The sequence below is a fragment of the Heteronotia binoei genome, chromosome 8, assembly GCF_032191835.1.
Source record: "Heteronotia binoei isolate CCM8104 ecotype False Entrance Well chromosome 8, APGP_CSIRO_Hbin_v1, whole genome shotgun sequence".
Classification (NCBI taxonomy): domain Eukaryota; kingdom Metazoa; phylum Chordata; class Lepidosauria; order Squamata; family Gekkonidae; genus Heteronotia; species Heteronotia binoei.
The window spans coordinates 99,749,582-99,765,430 of NC_083230.1; the positions used below are offsets into that span (position 1 = coordinate 99,749,582).

At 40.1% G+C, this 15,849-nt stretch overlaps 1 protein-coding gene across 8 annotated transcripts in view; it reads right to left on the reverse strand.

Moving 5' to 3' along the window:
• The window catches only part of BICD1 (BICD cargo adaptor 1), a 153,969-nt gene that overhangs the window by 45,450 nt on the left and 92,670 nt on the right, over window positions 1-15,849 (reverse strand). For all 8 annotated transcript variants that reach the window (XM_060245710.1, XM_060245707.1, XM_060245709.1 and 5 more), the window contains exons 3-5: window positions 7,106-7,258; window positions 2,675-3,112; window positions 309-1,400 (exon numbers count right to left, since the gene is read on the reverse strand). In XM_060245710.1, coding sequence (XP_060101693.1) covers window positions 309-1,400; window positions 2,675-3,112; window positions 7,106-7,258 — 1,683 coding nt within the window. The remainder of the gene's footprint in view (window positions 1-308; window positions 1,401-2,674; window positions 3,113-7,105; window positions 7,259-15,849) is intronic.

Below are 15,849 nucleotides of genomic sequence, written 5' to 3' on the forward strand. Positions count from 1 at the left end.
TGGCAACCGTACTCCAGCCCCAAGCTTCCATAAGCATATGTTACATACATTAACAGAATCCTTAAAACTGTTCATTAAAACATACCAATCACCGGGGGTGGAATTCTAGCAGGCACTCCTTTGCATTTTAGGCCACACACCCCTGATGTAGCCAATCCTCCAAGAGCTTACAAGGCTCTTTTTTGTAAGCTCTTGGAGGATTGGCTACATCAAGGGTGTGTGGCCTAATATGCAAAGGAGCTCCTGCTAGAATTCCACCCTTGCCAATCACTGGTTTAACTGTAGATACACAATTAATAGACAGTTACCTGTTTGTTGGCTTTCAGCACTGCCCTGAGAGTTGCTATCTGCTCTCGTTTTGTACTCAGCAGGGACTTGAGTTTCAGTATTTCTTCCATTAAAGCTTCCTTGTCCTTATCAATCATGGGTGCCAGTTCACGGGCTGCTGCACGCTGCCGGGATAACTGCAGTGACCGATCTACAGCCTTCTGCAAGTGCTTGATTTGGTCCCTTATTATGGCATTCAGGTTGTAAATATTCATTGGCTCTTTGCGAATGTCACTGGTATCAGAAACCGGGGAAGAAGGAGGGGCTGTGATGACAGGAGAAATGGTGGGTGTCTTTGTTGGACTTTGCTCTTTGTTGGCTTCTAAGCTCTCTTTTGATATCTGTTCAGTGGGTGTCCTGGCTTCTGCTGGGGACGCCATTCCTCTCCTGGCAAGCCGTGGAGACAAAAGCCCTCTTGGATCATCAGGTCCCTTTAGGCTCCCACTCCTAGTGACTCTACTTTGCCGGTAATAATCCAGCATAACCCTATTAGGAGTTTCATTGTTACACAGACATACATGGTGATAAAGCTGAGCCAGCTCCTCACTAAAAGTCACCAGCTCATCCTGGGCTGTGTTGAGAGTATTATGGTTCTCGTTCGCCACCCCTGTAATCCTTTGCAACTCCTTTTCCATCAGCATCATTTTCTCATGGCTTTCCTTCGTTGACTTTTCCAGGTTTGTCACCTGTTCATCATATATCTGGATCCTGCCCTCATATTTTGCCTTTTCTTCAGTGTAGTTTTCAACACATTTGTTGTATTTCTCTTTTAAGGCCTTTATTTCGGCCTTCAGGTCAATCACCTCTGTAACAGCTACTTTGTACTTGCACTCTAGAATCTCTAAGCCATTGATGTCCACTTCATAATCGTGTGTTTCTTCGCCAGGGTCTCTACCCTTCTCAAAGTCTACCTCCTTTAGCTCTTTATTGCTTTGCAGACCCCGCATAGCATTGACGTGTTCAGTGAGCCTGTGAACCCGTTCATGCTGTTCAGTGAGTGCCCCCTTTGTGTGTTCCAGCTGGGTTTGAGACTCCTGAAGATTAGCCAGAAGAATCGCTTTCTCACGTTCCACCTGCAATAACACAAGAAAGAGATACCAGACATTCATTGTTGAGATTTCTAAATTCCAGGAATCCTAAAAAACTTCAGTATGAGAAACAGCACCAGGTTTGCTGCAAAAGTCAAGAAGAAAGTTTCTTCTCCTATCTGGCTCCACAGAAACGACATCATTGCCAACGTTCTGCAAAATGTTCTGCATTTCTGTTTAATATATTTATTTTAAATATGCAAATGTATTCCTAGAAGTACTATGATTATAAAATCAAAAAAATATAAAATAAAAACAAAAAAACCATTTTAAATTATAAAAACACAAAGAATTTGTTACCAAGTATTGTCAACACTGTTGGTCTAGATCTTGGCCTAGATATGTTCAATGCAAGATTTCTGGGGGTGGGGGTGGAAATGTAATTTACTTAGCTGTTAAAAAAAATTAAAACTAATGAAACATATCATGCATAAATGATACAAATTGTTTGATGAAAGGTAATGAAATCAACCTTAATTAATTAGTTTTCTAGGTGGTAGCTTTTATCATTTCAAAACCCCAGACATATAAAATATGTTAATGTATGCAGAATTTGAGATAGAAATATAATTAGAAGCAATATTTCTTGCCCTGGGTTATCATTTTTTAAAATTTGACATTTGTATTGCTTTAATCATGCTTGGCACTGACGTATCATCTGTATATAGAGAAAGTTTACTAAGGTGATTTTATGTAAAAATCATTCAAATTGTGTGCAAAATGCAAACTTTGTATTAATGGTATAGATATATGGTGTGATGAACATTGCACAGAGTAATTTAAACTTGGGCTGCCAATCCCCAGTTGGGAAAAATTGAACAAAAACACTGTGTACTATAACACTAATTAGTGCATAAAGTTACTTTAACTCAGGTATACTCGTTCATTCTCAATACAAACAACAAGTACACATATATCTAACAACACACTAAAGAGTCGCAATCCCAGTCTCTGCCACACCATAGGGTTTCTTGATTTCCACCAAAAAGGTCTCAGATGTTTCTGGTACACAGGAGAAAATTCCTTTGTGGCTCATATGCAAACATCTCAGGTGTGACAACATGCATCCTAAGAAAAATTCTGTATGTTTCAAGAGAATTCCTTCTTCCGGCCACTCTTCATTTCAAATTAGAACCACTGCTCAGCAATTTCATCAGCATGAGTCATACCAAATGTGTAGACAGGATAGTTCGCAACATACTAAACTGCCTACACATTTGGTTTGACTTCTGTTATGATATTCAAAACCAGGCTCTTACCTGCATGAGTTGCTGCTTCAGTTTCTGCATTTCAGAGATATTGAGTTCACTGAAGAGATCAGAGACTGGATGCAGAGATTCTCCTTTCCTAACTGTCGGAGTCCGAAAATCACCATTCAGTTTCACATGAGGTCCATGAATGTGTCCATTCATTTTGTCATCATTGTTAGGTTCATTCCCATCTTCTCCAAACTTTAATCCATCTACTGAGATATTAATGTGGTTATTATACATGCTATCATTGAGATTGATATACTGGGAAAGCTCTTTCCTCAGATTGTTCTTTTGCTCCCTTTCATTCTTTAATGTCTCCAGGGCTTCCTCTAGCTGATGTTCAGCAATCTCCTTTAACCGAATGGCATCTTCTAACTGGCTATTAAGCAACACGGTCTCCTCTTCAAATCGCTTTATCTCATGTTTCAGCCCTTCATATTCAACCTGAATTAGATAAGACAAAGAACATTCAACATACTAAAAATTGGATTTATAAACTACCTGCCAGTGGCTGCACCTGCTGTACTAAAGCACCAAAGCAGGGGGTTATGCATGCTTAGAATGACCAGGTGGTAAAATTCTACTGACTGCATAGGCTAATCACAAAAATTGATCCCTTAAAAACACTACATCCATGTTTATTCTGTCCTTCTTTATTCTCCCTAATAAGAGATATGTAGAGATAACTGAATTAGGTTTATACATTTTTTCTGGAATAAAGCTGTCACATGTGTAACACAAATGCTGTGATCTAAGTGTTCTTAGCCAATGAAAACGCTCAGTGATGTCCAGTGGAAGAGGAAGGAAATATAATTTATTGCACAACAAAGGCAGAGTGCAGAGCTAAGTCAAAGCAAGCATACCAAGCTGCCCCTCCCATTCCCCAGAGATCAGAACTTTATGTACCTTAGATGACACCATGGCACATGCTGGCATACAGACAAGATGCAACTGATTACATTATTCATAACAATGGCATTGGAAAAAAGCATCTACATGACATGGAATTCCCCTATGGGGTAAGGCTATGCTGGCATAATATCATTGGCTAACAAGTATGGCACACCAGGAAATTTAATGCATTTGTGCAGATTTATGACTGGCCAAAACCAGCTGGAGGGGGAAAGGAAATCCCCTCATCTCATGCCAAGCTACTACCACAAACAATCCTGTTACTGATGAGAATGGAATGTACTTCAGCATCCCATCTCAGGTGCCAGGCACTGCTGAGATGCTGCTAACTATCACTAGTCAGAAATCCTTCCCAGGCTGGCCTAAGAGAATCCATTAGGCCTGTGTCTCACATATGTCACAAAGCTCATCTGTAAACAGAATGGAAACTATTGGCGATTTTGCCTGTTTATACATTTCTGTTAGACCAAGAGCAAGAGATGTAATCTTTGCTATTTTAAAAGAAAAATAATTAAAACTGTGTATTCACAATTGTTATGCAGAAAATCATAGTAGAAGCCTATAGTCAAAGGCTATAAAGGGGGAAATTCCATCAGGAAAATACATTTCTTTTATGATTTTTTTTTTTAAAAAAAACGCCCCCTGAAATGTGATGGTTAAAATGATGGACCAAAGTTGGGTTCAAATCCCTGTCTGCCATGAAGCTTACAGGATTGCCTTGGGCTAGTTATAGAAATATTGTATTGTAGCATTGCTGGAAACATCCCAGCTACAACATCAAAAAATGTCTTCAGTAAAATTTAGTAATATCTGTATATAAAATGAGAGTTGGCTCTTTACTGATAGCAGAAACACAAATGATTTCTTGAGTGTCAGTATATAAAACACGCTGTAACTATTTAAGTAACAGAATTATAATGTAATGAGTAATCAGACCCTTTTGTGTGTTGTCATTAGTGATGAAATGTCATAGTGAAAATCAGAAACATTTTTAAGTAACAAGAAAATAAAAATGTCACAAAATTGCATCTTTCATTTAAAAAATTAGATAGCTAAAACACAACCTATGCTTTCAATCAGTTGTTTATGATCTTTATAGAGTGGAATGATAAAGGGTACTAATAGCTTCTATCTGTAATTCAAGATCCAAAAAACTATTTTGGGTAAGCTCAAAGCCATGCAGATGCCCAGTGGGAATTTCACTTTATTTCTTTGAACAACAGATCCCTTGTTACCATGCCATATCACAGATTGCTTATGAGGTTTCCCTTGAGTCTCAAAAATATTTCGCCACATAACATGAATAGTGCGGTTTTGGGGAAGTGAAATCCAAAGCCTTTTCGAGGGCATAGTAACAGCTGTGGATTCTTTTTATAACAGGGCAGAAAAAAACGGTAGCCAATGAAATATACAACCTGCTGCCACCTATGAAATCTTCCTGAAGCATGACACCATGGCACATGCTGGCATACAGTGAGAATTGGGCTGCAGAGCTGAGAAATCAGAGGGTGTTGCATATGTTTAAGTCACAGATATTCATGTTAATCATGTATATTCTCATGTAGTTCTTTGACTTTTGTAGAGTTCCTCAGCTGGCCAGGATGAATGTTAAGGATTTTTTTTATCCCTGACAGTTAATTAAAGTAGCTGAAGAAGCAGTAAATTTATTGTTCTTTTAATTGCAAATAATTTTGATTGCCTTAGGCATCATATATTTAGTTGTTTGAGAAATGTTAGGAAATTTTATTTGTATTGCATACATTTTTTCTAAAATGGTAGGATTAATGAGCATTGGTATATACCTTTCACATTTTTGATGAATAAAAAGAGTTATGTTTTATTTCAATAAAAGTAATTAAATCACAGAAGGCTTTCTGTAGCTTTCACTAGTAAAGATCAAATGCTTAGACTCATCCCATCTCATTGTACTATAAATCTCTCTTAGTGAGTTTTATCATATAGAACTGCCGAGTTATCTGCTGTCACTAAGCTAATGAGAACAATTCTCACAAAGTTGAGAGGTACAGACCATTAATTGGATACAAATTATCTAATTTGTTACAAAGGCACATAGCTGAAAAAGTTTCCAGGAGTAAGAGAGCTGATGTGCTCATGAAGGGAATATTACCTTGAAGCAGGAGATAAAATAAGCTATTTATGGCTTGAATTGGCCAAAGCATCCCAGAAGGTGTCTTTCTTATCTGAATTACCCAGGAAACAGGGAAAGGGAACATTTAAAATTAATAGTGGGATGACATTTATCTAAAAATACTGCTTGCAGGGAAAAATGCAATTTAGATAGTAGAAGGTGGTACCAGGAGTCACTAGGGAATGCAAAATCTGGACAACCTTTCCATGTGCAGAAGATTCTGTCCCAAGTGGATGTTTTCTGTTATTAAAAAAACCCTCTGATCTAAAGGACCATTTATCCTCTCCTTAACAATAATTGGGAGATTTTAGAGTGGCTATTCAGCTCATGGGATCAGCCACAAAACAGAAAAATCCAAAGGAAAAAAACCTTTCCCAAGAAACTCAGTTGACACCTGTGTGTACCTGACTCTCGGTTCTGCTACAGGTACAAAACAAGACAGCCTCATCTGGGCCATCCCAAAGAAGATATTATGGTTTCTGTCTCTTAAAGGGAATGGCTAGCCACTCAATGTATCTTGGAGTGCATCATTTGATTATCACAGATGAATTAATATAGTCTGCAATATGCATTACTGTACTTAAATCATAAATGTTAATACTGCTAGTGTGTGTAGGTTTGCCTCAGCTTCCCTGCTGGATATCTAAAGGAGACTGTAAAGGTTCTCTGGAATGTTTGGGTGTGGGATGGTATGGGGAAATGTACAAAGATTTGTTTGTTTATTGTGGAGTAGAATGGTATGGGGAAATGTACAACGATGACATTGCATTGTGTATACCTGATGCCTTCATGAAGGATCTCTCTCTCACACAGGCTCAGATTCTGCAAGTTAGCTTTTTGTAGGAAAAAATGTAATAAATAACACACACACACAACTCCCCAAAAAATCTTCAATCCTCAATGGCAACTGAAATTCACCATATGACACTACTGTGCTTTTCCATATTATAAAGATGCCTCTGGACCAACAATAAGAATAGTATATTCTTCCTACCAGTGATCAGTCAGCGAATGTTACCAAAAGGACACAATTATGACTGCCGTCAGATGAACATATGGAGCTGCCTTTTACTGAGTTAAATCATTGCTCCATCTAATCAAGTACTGCTTATCCCAACTGGGAATGGCTCTCCAGCATCTCAGGCAAAGCAGTTCCTGCTGTCTGAGATCCTTCTTCTAATTGGGGATGCCAAGTATTGAACCTGGGATCTTCTGTACACCAAAAACAATCCCTATAACCTCTCCTAATATCCCTCGTCGTTCTCCTCAGAATCTAATAATGAGATGATAACCATTCTTCCTCATGGAACGTTATTCTGCATTTGATATTGCTATTCATTACATTTTTGCAACTTGAACATTCAGTTGGTGCTCACCTGGTTCTGTTTCAATGTGGAAACCAGCTTTTGTAAAGTAATATTTTCTTCTTCAAGTTCTGTATAGTCCTGAAGGAGCCTTGCTTCTCTGAACTTGTATTCTCGTATTTCATCTTTCATCCGAATTCTCTGGAGCTCCACCATTTCATTATTCTGGAAAAAAGAAAGGACACAAGAGAATCTATTATACAATGATTTCATTTACAGAAATGGCAGGAGACAGGATAAACTGATATAGAGAAAAATATAAATCTTGAAATTACTTTACAAAACATATCCATCCAGCGGCTGTTCCATTTAGAGTGTAGACAATTTTTGCTCTTTATTATACCTCTGAATCACCATTGATAAGAAATACAGCGTCAAGATTCAATTTCTCTTACAAACTAAAACAACCCACCTCCTGCTTCCTCCACAATTCATCTTGTCATTACTTTTATTGCTTGACATAAATGTTTGAACCTGAAATACTTTTGCAATGCCATCACTCTACCTAATGACCCTGGCTCCAAAAAGTTCACAATTTCAAGTTGGAGAAATGGTTGAAGGGCAACAGCAACACAGAATTAAATGTATTTAGGGGGGGGGGGGTTTCCTGATAGCCAAACCATGTCATTTGGGTCTGTAAACCAGGTGTAAGAAGGGGTTTCTTGGAAAGCTGTGTTGAAGGAGTTTTTAGGGAATAGCCATTTTTTAGGGTCACCTCGAGGCTGGACTACTGCAATGCCCTCTACATGGGGCTGCCCCTGTGCCGAACCCGGAAATTGCAGTTGGTGCAGAACGCCGCTGCCCAGTTGTTATTGGGGCTCCCAAGACGGGAGCACATTCAGCCAGGACTCTGGGATCTGCACTGGCTGCCAATACTTTACCGAGTTCGGTACAAGGTGCTGGTCATCACCTTTAAAGCCCTATATGGCCTAGGACCTGCCTACTTGAAGGACCGTCTCTCCCCACACGTTCCCCGGAGAGTACTGAGATCGGGGACTCAAAATCTCCTGATTGTCCCTGGGCCAAAGGAAGCCCGTTTGAAAACTACAAGGGACAGGGCCTACTCAGTAATGGCCCCTTCCTGGTGGAACCAGCTGCCGGAAGAGGTAAGGGCCCTGTGGGACCTTGTTCAGTTCCGTAGGGCCTGTAAGGCAGTCCTCTTCCGGCTGGCTTACAACTAACCAGCACTGAAACACTGAAACTTGAAATTGAGTGTAGTTGCAAGACCGCCGTATGTCTTGAATGTTTTAAGTACATAACTATGTGAATGCTTAGATTTTAATTATGTAAATTATGGAATGTCTAATTTTTATGTATAATTTTATATTTTTATGTCAGATTTTATATGTTGTAAGCCGCCCTGAGCCACCTGGTGGGAAGGGCGGGATATAAATCTCAAATAAATAAATAAATAAATAAATAAATAAAATTATACACAAATCCACTGTTCCTCCCAACACTTTCCCTAAAAACAGTGAAGGGCAGTTGATGAAGTAGCACCTAATGCATTGCTATTAAGCAAAACAGGTATTTCCACTCCTTGGCATAATGAATTCAAGGGACCCACTTTTTTGGGACTTCTGTCACAGGGTGGTAAATGCAACCACAAAGTGACCGCATTAGGAGCAGGGCCAGCACATGGGAGTAGGTGGGGTAGGCACCTGCCCAGGGTGCTACCCTGCTTGGGGAAACCACCAGGTGTCCTCTTACACCCCTTGCTCATGCAGAGCGCAGTGCACTATGCTCTTTGGAGGCTTCCTTGGAAGCCTCTGAAGAGCGCACTGTTTTAGCGGTGTCCAGCCGCTTTCAACGAAAAAGTAGCCAGGGGCTGCTAAAACAGTGCACTCTTCGGAAAGAGCGTAGTGCAGGGGGAAAGCAGCGGTGCCGCAGCACTCTTGTGCACCGCCCATTGCTCTCTCATCCCCTCACTCACTGCCCTGCATGATGACATCACTTCTGGTGGCATCAACATGCCACGTGTGTGCAATTAGCTCCATAAAGGGAGCTTGCAGAGGGGTGTGTGTGGTGCAGGGGCTGATTGGGAGGCAGAGCCACATACACATGCTTAGAAGCGCAAGTGCAAGGCAGAAGAGGGTTTTTGTTGTAAAGGAGTAAGAGACAATAAAAACTAAGACTGTAGTTGCAGCTGCCATTGAAAGAAAGTTTTTAAAAATTTGCACAGCCAATTGATGATGTCCAATAGCCAATCAAATGCCCTGTTGTGCAAAAGCCCCACATGACCTCACCTACTTTCTAAAAATACTTGGCAGGCACCATGGAAGTCATTGGCAGGCTCCAGGGTTCCTACGGGCACCACACTGGGGACCTCTGATTTAATTAAAACATCAGTTGCAACAAGTCTTTTAAAATTCTCCAAAAATCTTAACTGCATAATCAGCTATTAAAAGGGAACAGGGACCATCCCAAGCTAAATTTTAAAACAACAGTAATGGTTTAGTTGGTTCGTGTCATGTTAGGCAAAACAGAAAATAAAGTGGCACTTTTAAGACTAACCAAGTTTATTCCAGCATAAACTTTCATGACTCATTCAGACCTCATTTCTACAGATGCATAACATAAAACAACAATTTTATACAAACCATTGTGATCACAATGGGGGAGGGACAGGTGGGGAAGAGAAGAGGTGTTGTGGTGGAGGGAGGCTTGTGGTAAATCATTCCAAATGAGTCCATGTGGAAGGGACTGTGGAGGAGGAAGAGGAGGAGATTGGATTTATACCCAGGTCCTCACCCTTCACTGTGAATCTCAGAGTGGCTTACAATCTCTTTTACCTTCTTCCCCCACAACAGACACCCTGTGAGGTAGGTGGAGCTGAGAGAGCTCTGACAGAAACTGCCCTTTCAAGGACAGTTCTGCGAGAGCTATGGCTGACCCAAGGCCATTCCAGCAGCTGCAAGTGGAGGAGTGGGGAATCAAACCCGAATCTCCCAGATAAGAGTCTTAACCACTACACCAAACTGGCTCTCTACCACCAGTACTGATGCATTCTCTGTGGTGGCCTTATGGAATGGTCTCCCTGATGAGTTTAGGCAGGCTCCCATCTTCCTGGCTTCCCACAAATTACGCAAAATGGAATTATTCAAGAGGCCTTTTTGCACAGATAAATGGAACTGAAATGGTCAGAAAATTGCATTGGGAAAAGAATAAGGACTGTGACCTACACACTGCTATTACTATTGCTACCTAACACTGTAAGTACAGTGGAATACTGTGTACAGTTCTGGTCACTGCATCTCAAAAAGGACATTGCAGAACTATGAAACGTACGGAGTTGGGCAACTAAGAGGGTTAGGGGATTGAAGCACCTTCCCTATGATGAAACCCTGAAGAGTCTGGGAATTTTCAGTTTAGAAAACAGATGATGAAACCCTGAAGAGTCTGGGACTTTTCAGTTTAGAAAACAGATGAATAAGGGAGCAACATGATAGAGGCTTATAAAATTATGTATGGGCTTCACAAAGAGAAAGAGTTCACAAAGAGACATTTTTCTCCCTCTCCCCAAAGACCAGAATTTGAGGGCATCCAATGAAACTGATGGGCAGTAGGTTTAGGATGGATGTACCAAAATACTAGTTTACACAAAGAGTGATTAAAATGTGGAAATCGTGGGGACTTCCGGCAAGATGGCGGAGTGAAGCAGACTCCTTCTCGGTACTCGGGAGGGGAGTTCTGTTTGGGGGGAGATTGAGGGGGTCCACTGTTGGTGGGCACCCCTTACGGAGTCGTCTGAGACGCTCCGAAGTTTGGGGGGCTGCTGGATGTGAGGGAGGGACGGAGGTTCCTCTCCCAGGACCAGCTTCCTCTTTAGCCGTTTCCCACCCAACACTTCAGTGCCGAGCTGTGCCGCCGGATAAAAGGGAGATCGGAGAGGAAGTGTAATCTCCCTGCTAGCTTACCCAAGAAGATTTCATATTCGGGTCTTCATTCTTTACTTTTTACTCTTCATATTTTTTAATCCCTTTGCGAGTCACTGAGACGAAATAAGGAAGAAATCCGCCGGGGAGTGATTCTTTGAACAGTGGGGGCGCGGAGGCGCCTACAGCTGAGCGATGGCGATGGCGAATGGTGGAGAGCGGGCGATAGCGTGATATGCACCCGCCGTTTCCCTTTAAAACTTCCAGCGGCGGATCAGCTGAGTGACGCGGTGAGCAAGTGAACTTAAGCTAAACTTTTCTACCTGAGGGGAAAGAAGTAAGCCGAGGGGGAGAGAGGAGTTTTGGGACTTTTTTTTTTTTTTTTCTTGCTAAGCTTGGTGGGGGTGGTTAAAGAAGAGAAGGAAGGCGAGGTGTAATGGCCGACCCGAACTGAAGCGGGAGTGGAGCGGAAGCCTTGAAGGTGCTGGAGCCGGCCAGGGCTTGGGTGGCTTTGTGAACGGCTGAGAGTTGTAAACTCCCCCCCACTCTGAACTTTGCGTTTTTTTGCTCCCTCACCCTCGGTAACTGTTGTTGATCATCAGTTTTGTTTTTATGTTACATACTTTTCTGTCCGAGAAGGAACTGCTTTGTCCGTGGAGACTAGGCGTTTTTGAGCCAATTACAGCCTGACTAAAGGGTAGAGCTGCAGTTCTTAGCAGCTACCGCTGCGGCTGCACTCTATCGAAGATCTGGGTGTTTGGGTCCACCTTCTTTGAGAGATATCTGGATTACAAATTAGCTCTTTAACTCACTTAGGGGACTTTTTTCTTTTTGGAACGGTGTGCCAATTTCCATTTAACTGTTTTATTACTAACTCTAGTTGGTCTTCCAAAGACTAAAACCTCATAGCTTTGTGACTGCAAGTCTTCCTTCAGGACACTTAAGTACCAATAAGGCTAGGACTAGGGACAGTGCCAAAAAGGATTAACAGAGCAAGGAAGAGAGAAGAAAGAAGGGAAGAGAGAAGACAGAAGAAGGAAGAAAAGACTGTTAAGATAAGACTGTGATTTGGAGGGGATAACTGGGGAACTGTGCTATCAATGTCTTTTTTAAATGAATGGTCCAATGTTATATGACTATTTGAGCATGCTGTGTGAATCCAACATTTGACTGAGCTTAAAACTTTCTGAATTGTTTGATTGACCAGGCTGCTTTATGATTTGCATCTGTCTTTTTTACTGGTATTGGTGAGACGCTTAGAACTATTAATTGTGGGCTGTAATTGATGACAGAATCAGCACTGTTAATACTATTTTTGTAGAGCTTTACTGGTTATTCTGAGTAATTCTGGGGAGGTTCAGCCACCATGACAGAAACTAAGATTAAGAAATTTTTGCAAGGTACCCCCCCGGCTGGGGGAGCAAAAGTAGGTCCAGTAGGCTCAGCACCGGTCCAGCAAGATGCTTTGGAGAAACTACAAAGCATTGTCACAGCCGGTTTTAAACAGAATCAAGAAGCATTAGATGGCTTGAAAACAGACTTGATGTACCAGGTTAAGAAAACGAATGATCAACTGGCAGAATTTCAAAAGCAGTTATTAGCCAACACTCAGCAAGTTCATGGATTAACTGCCAAGGTTGATAGAATGGAAGATCGTGATAAACAGACAAGCAAACTAGTCAGAGAAAACCAAACAGAAATCCTGGAACTAGAAGACCGCGTGATGAGACTAGAAATGGAAAAAGCGGCAACGATTTTACGTTTTCAAAATCTACCTGAAGAGAAGGAGGAGGATTTAATCTATAAAATTATGGACATTTTAAGGGTGGACGATGAAGAATTATTAGAGGATGGCCCAAAAGATATTCTATGGGCTAAAAGAGTGTCTTCATCCTATACAAGGAAACACAAACTTTCTAGAGAGGTGCAAGTAAAGTTTGTGCGTCCAGAAACCACGGAGAGAATTCTTCGGAAAGCTAGGGAATGTGAAATTAACTGGAAAGGAACCAAGATCAAAATTTTGAAAGAAATACCTTGGAGTGTGAGACAGCGGAGGTTCAAATTTAAGAGATTGTCTACTTGGCTAATCAAACATGAAATTCAATTCAGATGGCTGATTCCACAAGGTCTGTTTTTTACATTTCAAGCCAAAAGATTTAACATAACCACGGAGGAGAAGATGGAAGAATTCTGGGACGAACATGTGAAGTCCAATGGCTCTGATTCTGGAGAAGAACAAGAATTGGAAGATGTTAAGAAATCTCTGGAGGGGGCGACCCCCAAAAAGAAGCATGAAAAGATCAAGACTAGACTCCAGAGCAGGAAGGACTTAGCTAATATACCCGATAGTAAGGACCTGCCAAAATGAATCCAAAGCCGGGCACTAAAATACTTTCTTTGAACATAAATGGCTTAAATGAACCCGGCAAAAGGAGGAAGACTTTTCAACAACTGCGAAAATTAGATGCTCAAATTATTTGCCTGCAAGAGACCCATATCAGACAAGACAACCGGAAGTACTTGGAAAACAAGAAATTAGGAATCTTATATTCGTCATGTGATCCATCCAAAAAGAAGAAAGGAGTTGCGATTTATGTCTCCCAACATATTAAGTCGAGTTGTTTATACTCGGATGATCAAGGAAGAATTATTATCGTAGAAGTGGAATTGAATGGTCTTAAAACAATATTAGGAAATATTTACGCCCCTAATGACAACCAAGAAAATTTTTTCCAAATGTTGTATCTCAAACTTAGCGAATTCAATTCTGATAGATATTGTATTGTGGGGGACTACAATGCAGTGTTTGATATAAAAATGGACAAAAAATATGATGACTCCCATAAGAAGAAAAAAAACCGAAATACAATGCCCAACTCATTCTTGCAAATGGCTGAAGAACTCAATTTAGTAGATGCTTGGAGAACTAAAAACCCGACCACCACTGACTTTACTTTCTACTCCCACGCTCACAAATCTTGGTCTAGAATTGACATGTCTTGGGTATCCTTGAGTATGATCCTCTCGGTAAGTCATGCAGACATTCTTCCACAATCTTACGCAGACCACAGTCCAATATTGTTGATACTGGAGGAGCAATCAAGAAACTCTCGATGGTCTCTAAATTTGCAAATCTTAAGAGAAACACAATTCTTAGAAACTGCTAAAAAAGAAATTCAAGAATTCTTTAAGATTAATGTGGAAAAAGACACCAAGATTTCAGTCATTTGGGACGCTTTCAAAGCTTTTTTTAGAGGCATCACTATTAGATATACAGCAAGGAGGAAGAGAGAACGTAAGAAAATGTATAATGATCTTATAACGAAATTAAAATTTCTTGAGCAACAACAGAAAACGAGGAACCCAAAGGAGGTGAAGGCAAAGATTAGTTTTATCCAGCATAAAATCAACATTTTATTAGCAGAAGAAATCGAGAAAAAACTAAAATGGACAAGACAAAACCTTTTTGAAAACGCAAATAAAGTGAGTAGATGGTTGGCATATAAATTGAGGAAGGAAAAAGAGAAAAAAAATATTAAAATGTTGAAAGGTGAAACCAACGAGGAGTTATTCCAAAATTCCCAAATGGAAATTGTCATTAAAAATTTTTATAGAAATCTTTATAAAAAACAGAAAATTGAACAATCAAAACAAGAAGAATATATAAAGGGAGTGGAAGTTAAACAATTAACCCGGGAGCAACAAATAACTTTGGAGAATCCTATTTCAATACAGGAAATTGTTGATGTGATTAAAACTCAAAAAAGTAACAAGACTCCAGGTCCGGATGGATTACCGATTGAATTTTTCAGAGCATTTGAAGATTTATTATTGTTACCCTTTAAGAGAGTCATTGAAGAAGCCTACAATACAGGTACGATTCCGGACTCATGGAAAGAAGCTTTAATTACGCTTATTCATAAGGAGGGCACTGACCCAGCAGAAGGCAGAAATTATAGACCAATTTCTCTCTTGAACAGTGATTATAAGATTTTCGCAGCGATACTTGCAAATAGATTGAAGAAAGTAATTCCGAGTTTGATCCATGAAGATCAAACCGGCTTTGTTCCAGGAAGATTAATGAATCAAAATGTGAGACTCCTCTTGAATGCGATTGAATATTACAAGGAGCATCCGGATAAAGAATTCGCGGCAATTTTGGTCGATGCAGAAAAAGCCTTTGACAATGTTAATTGGAACTTTATCAAAGCCATCTTGGCTGCAATCGGCTGTGGTGAAAAGTATATTAGAATGGTGGAAGCGGTGTATTCAAGGCAAACAGCAAAAATAAGTTTTAATGGAGTAATGACTGATTCAATAGAAATTGAACAAGGTACAAGACAAGGCTGTCCTCTTTCTCCGTTACTTTTTATTTTGACGTTGGAACCGTTGATTAAGAAGATTAGAGAAGACATCCGAATCCAAGGCACAAGAATAAACAATGTAGAGTTGAAGACTTTGGCATTTGCTGATGATTTGGTATTTATCTTGGAACAACCTGTCTCTTCGATAATTCTCTTGAAACAAAGAATAAGAGAATTCGGTGAAGTTTCCGGCTTCAAATTGAACGTTGCAAAGACTAAAATTTTAGCAAAAAACATGACGGAAGATCAGATTCTATTACTAGAGGAACTGTCAGGATTCAAACACGAGAAGAAAATTAAGTATCTGGGAATCCATCTCACAAATGACTTAAAGACCTTATATAGAGACAATTATGAGAAAATATTGAAACTAATCCGGCATGACCTAACTAGTTGGAAAGAACTTCAGATTTCACTTTTGGGCAGAATTGCCACAATCAAGATGAATATTCTCCCGAGAATTTTGTTTGTTTCAGACAATACCAATCATGATACCTAAAACATTTTTTCAACAACT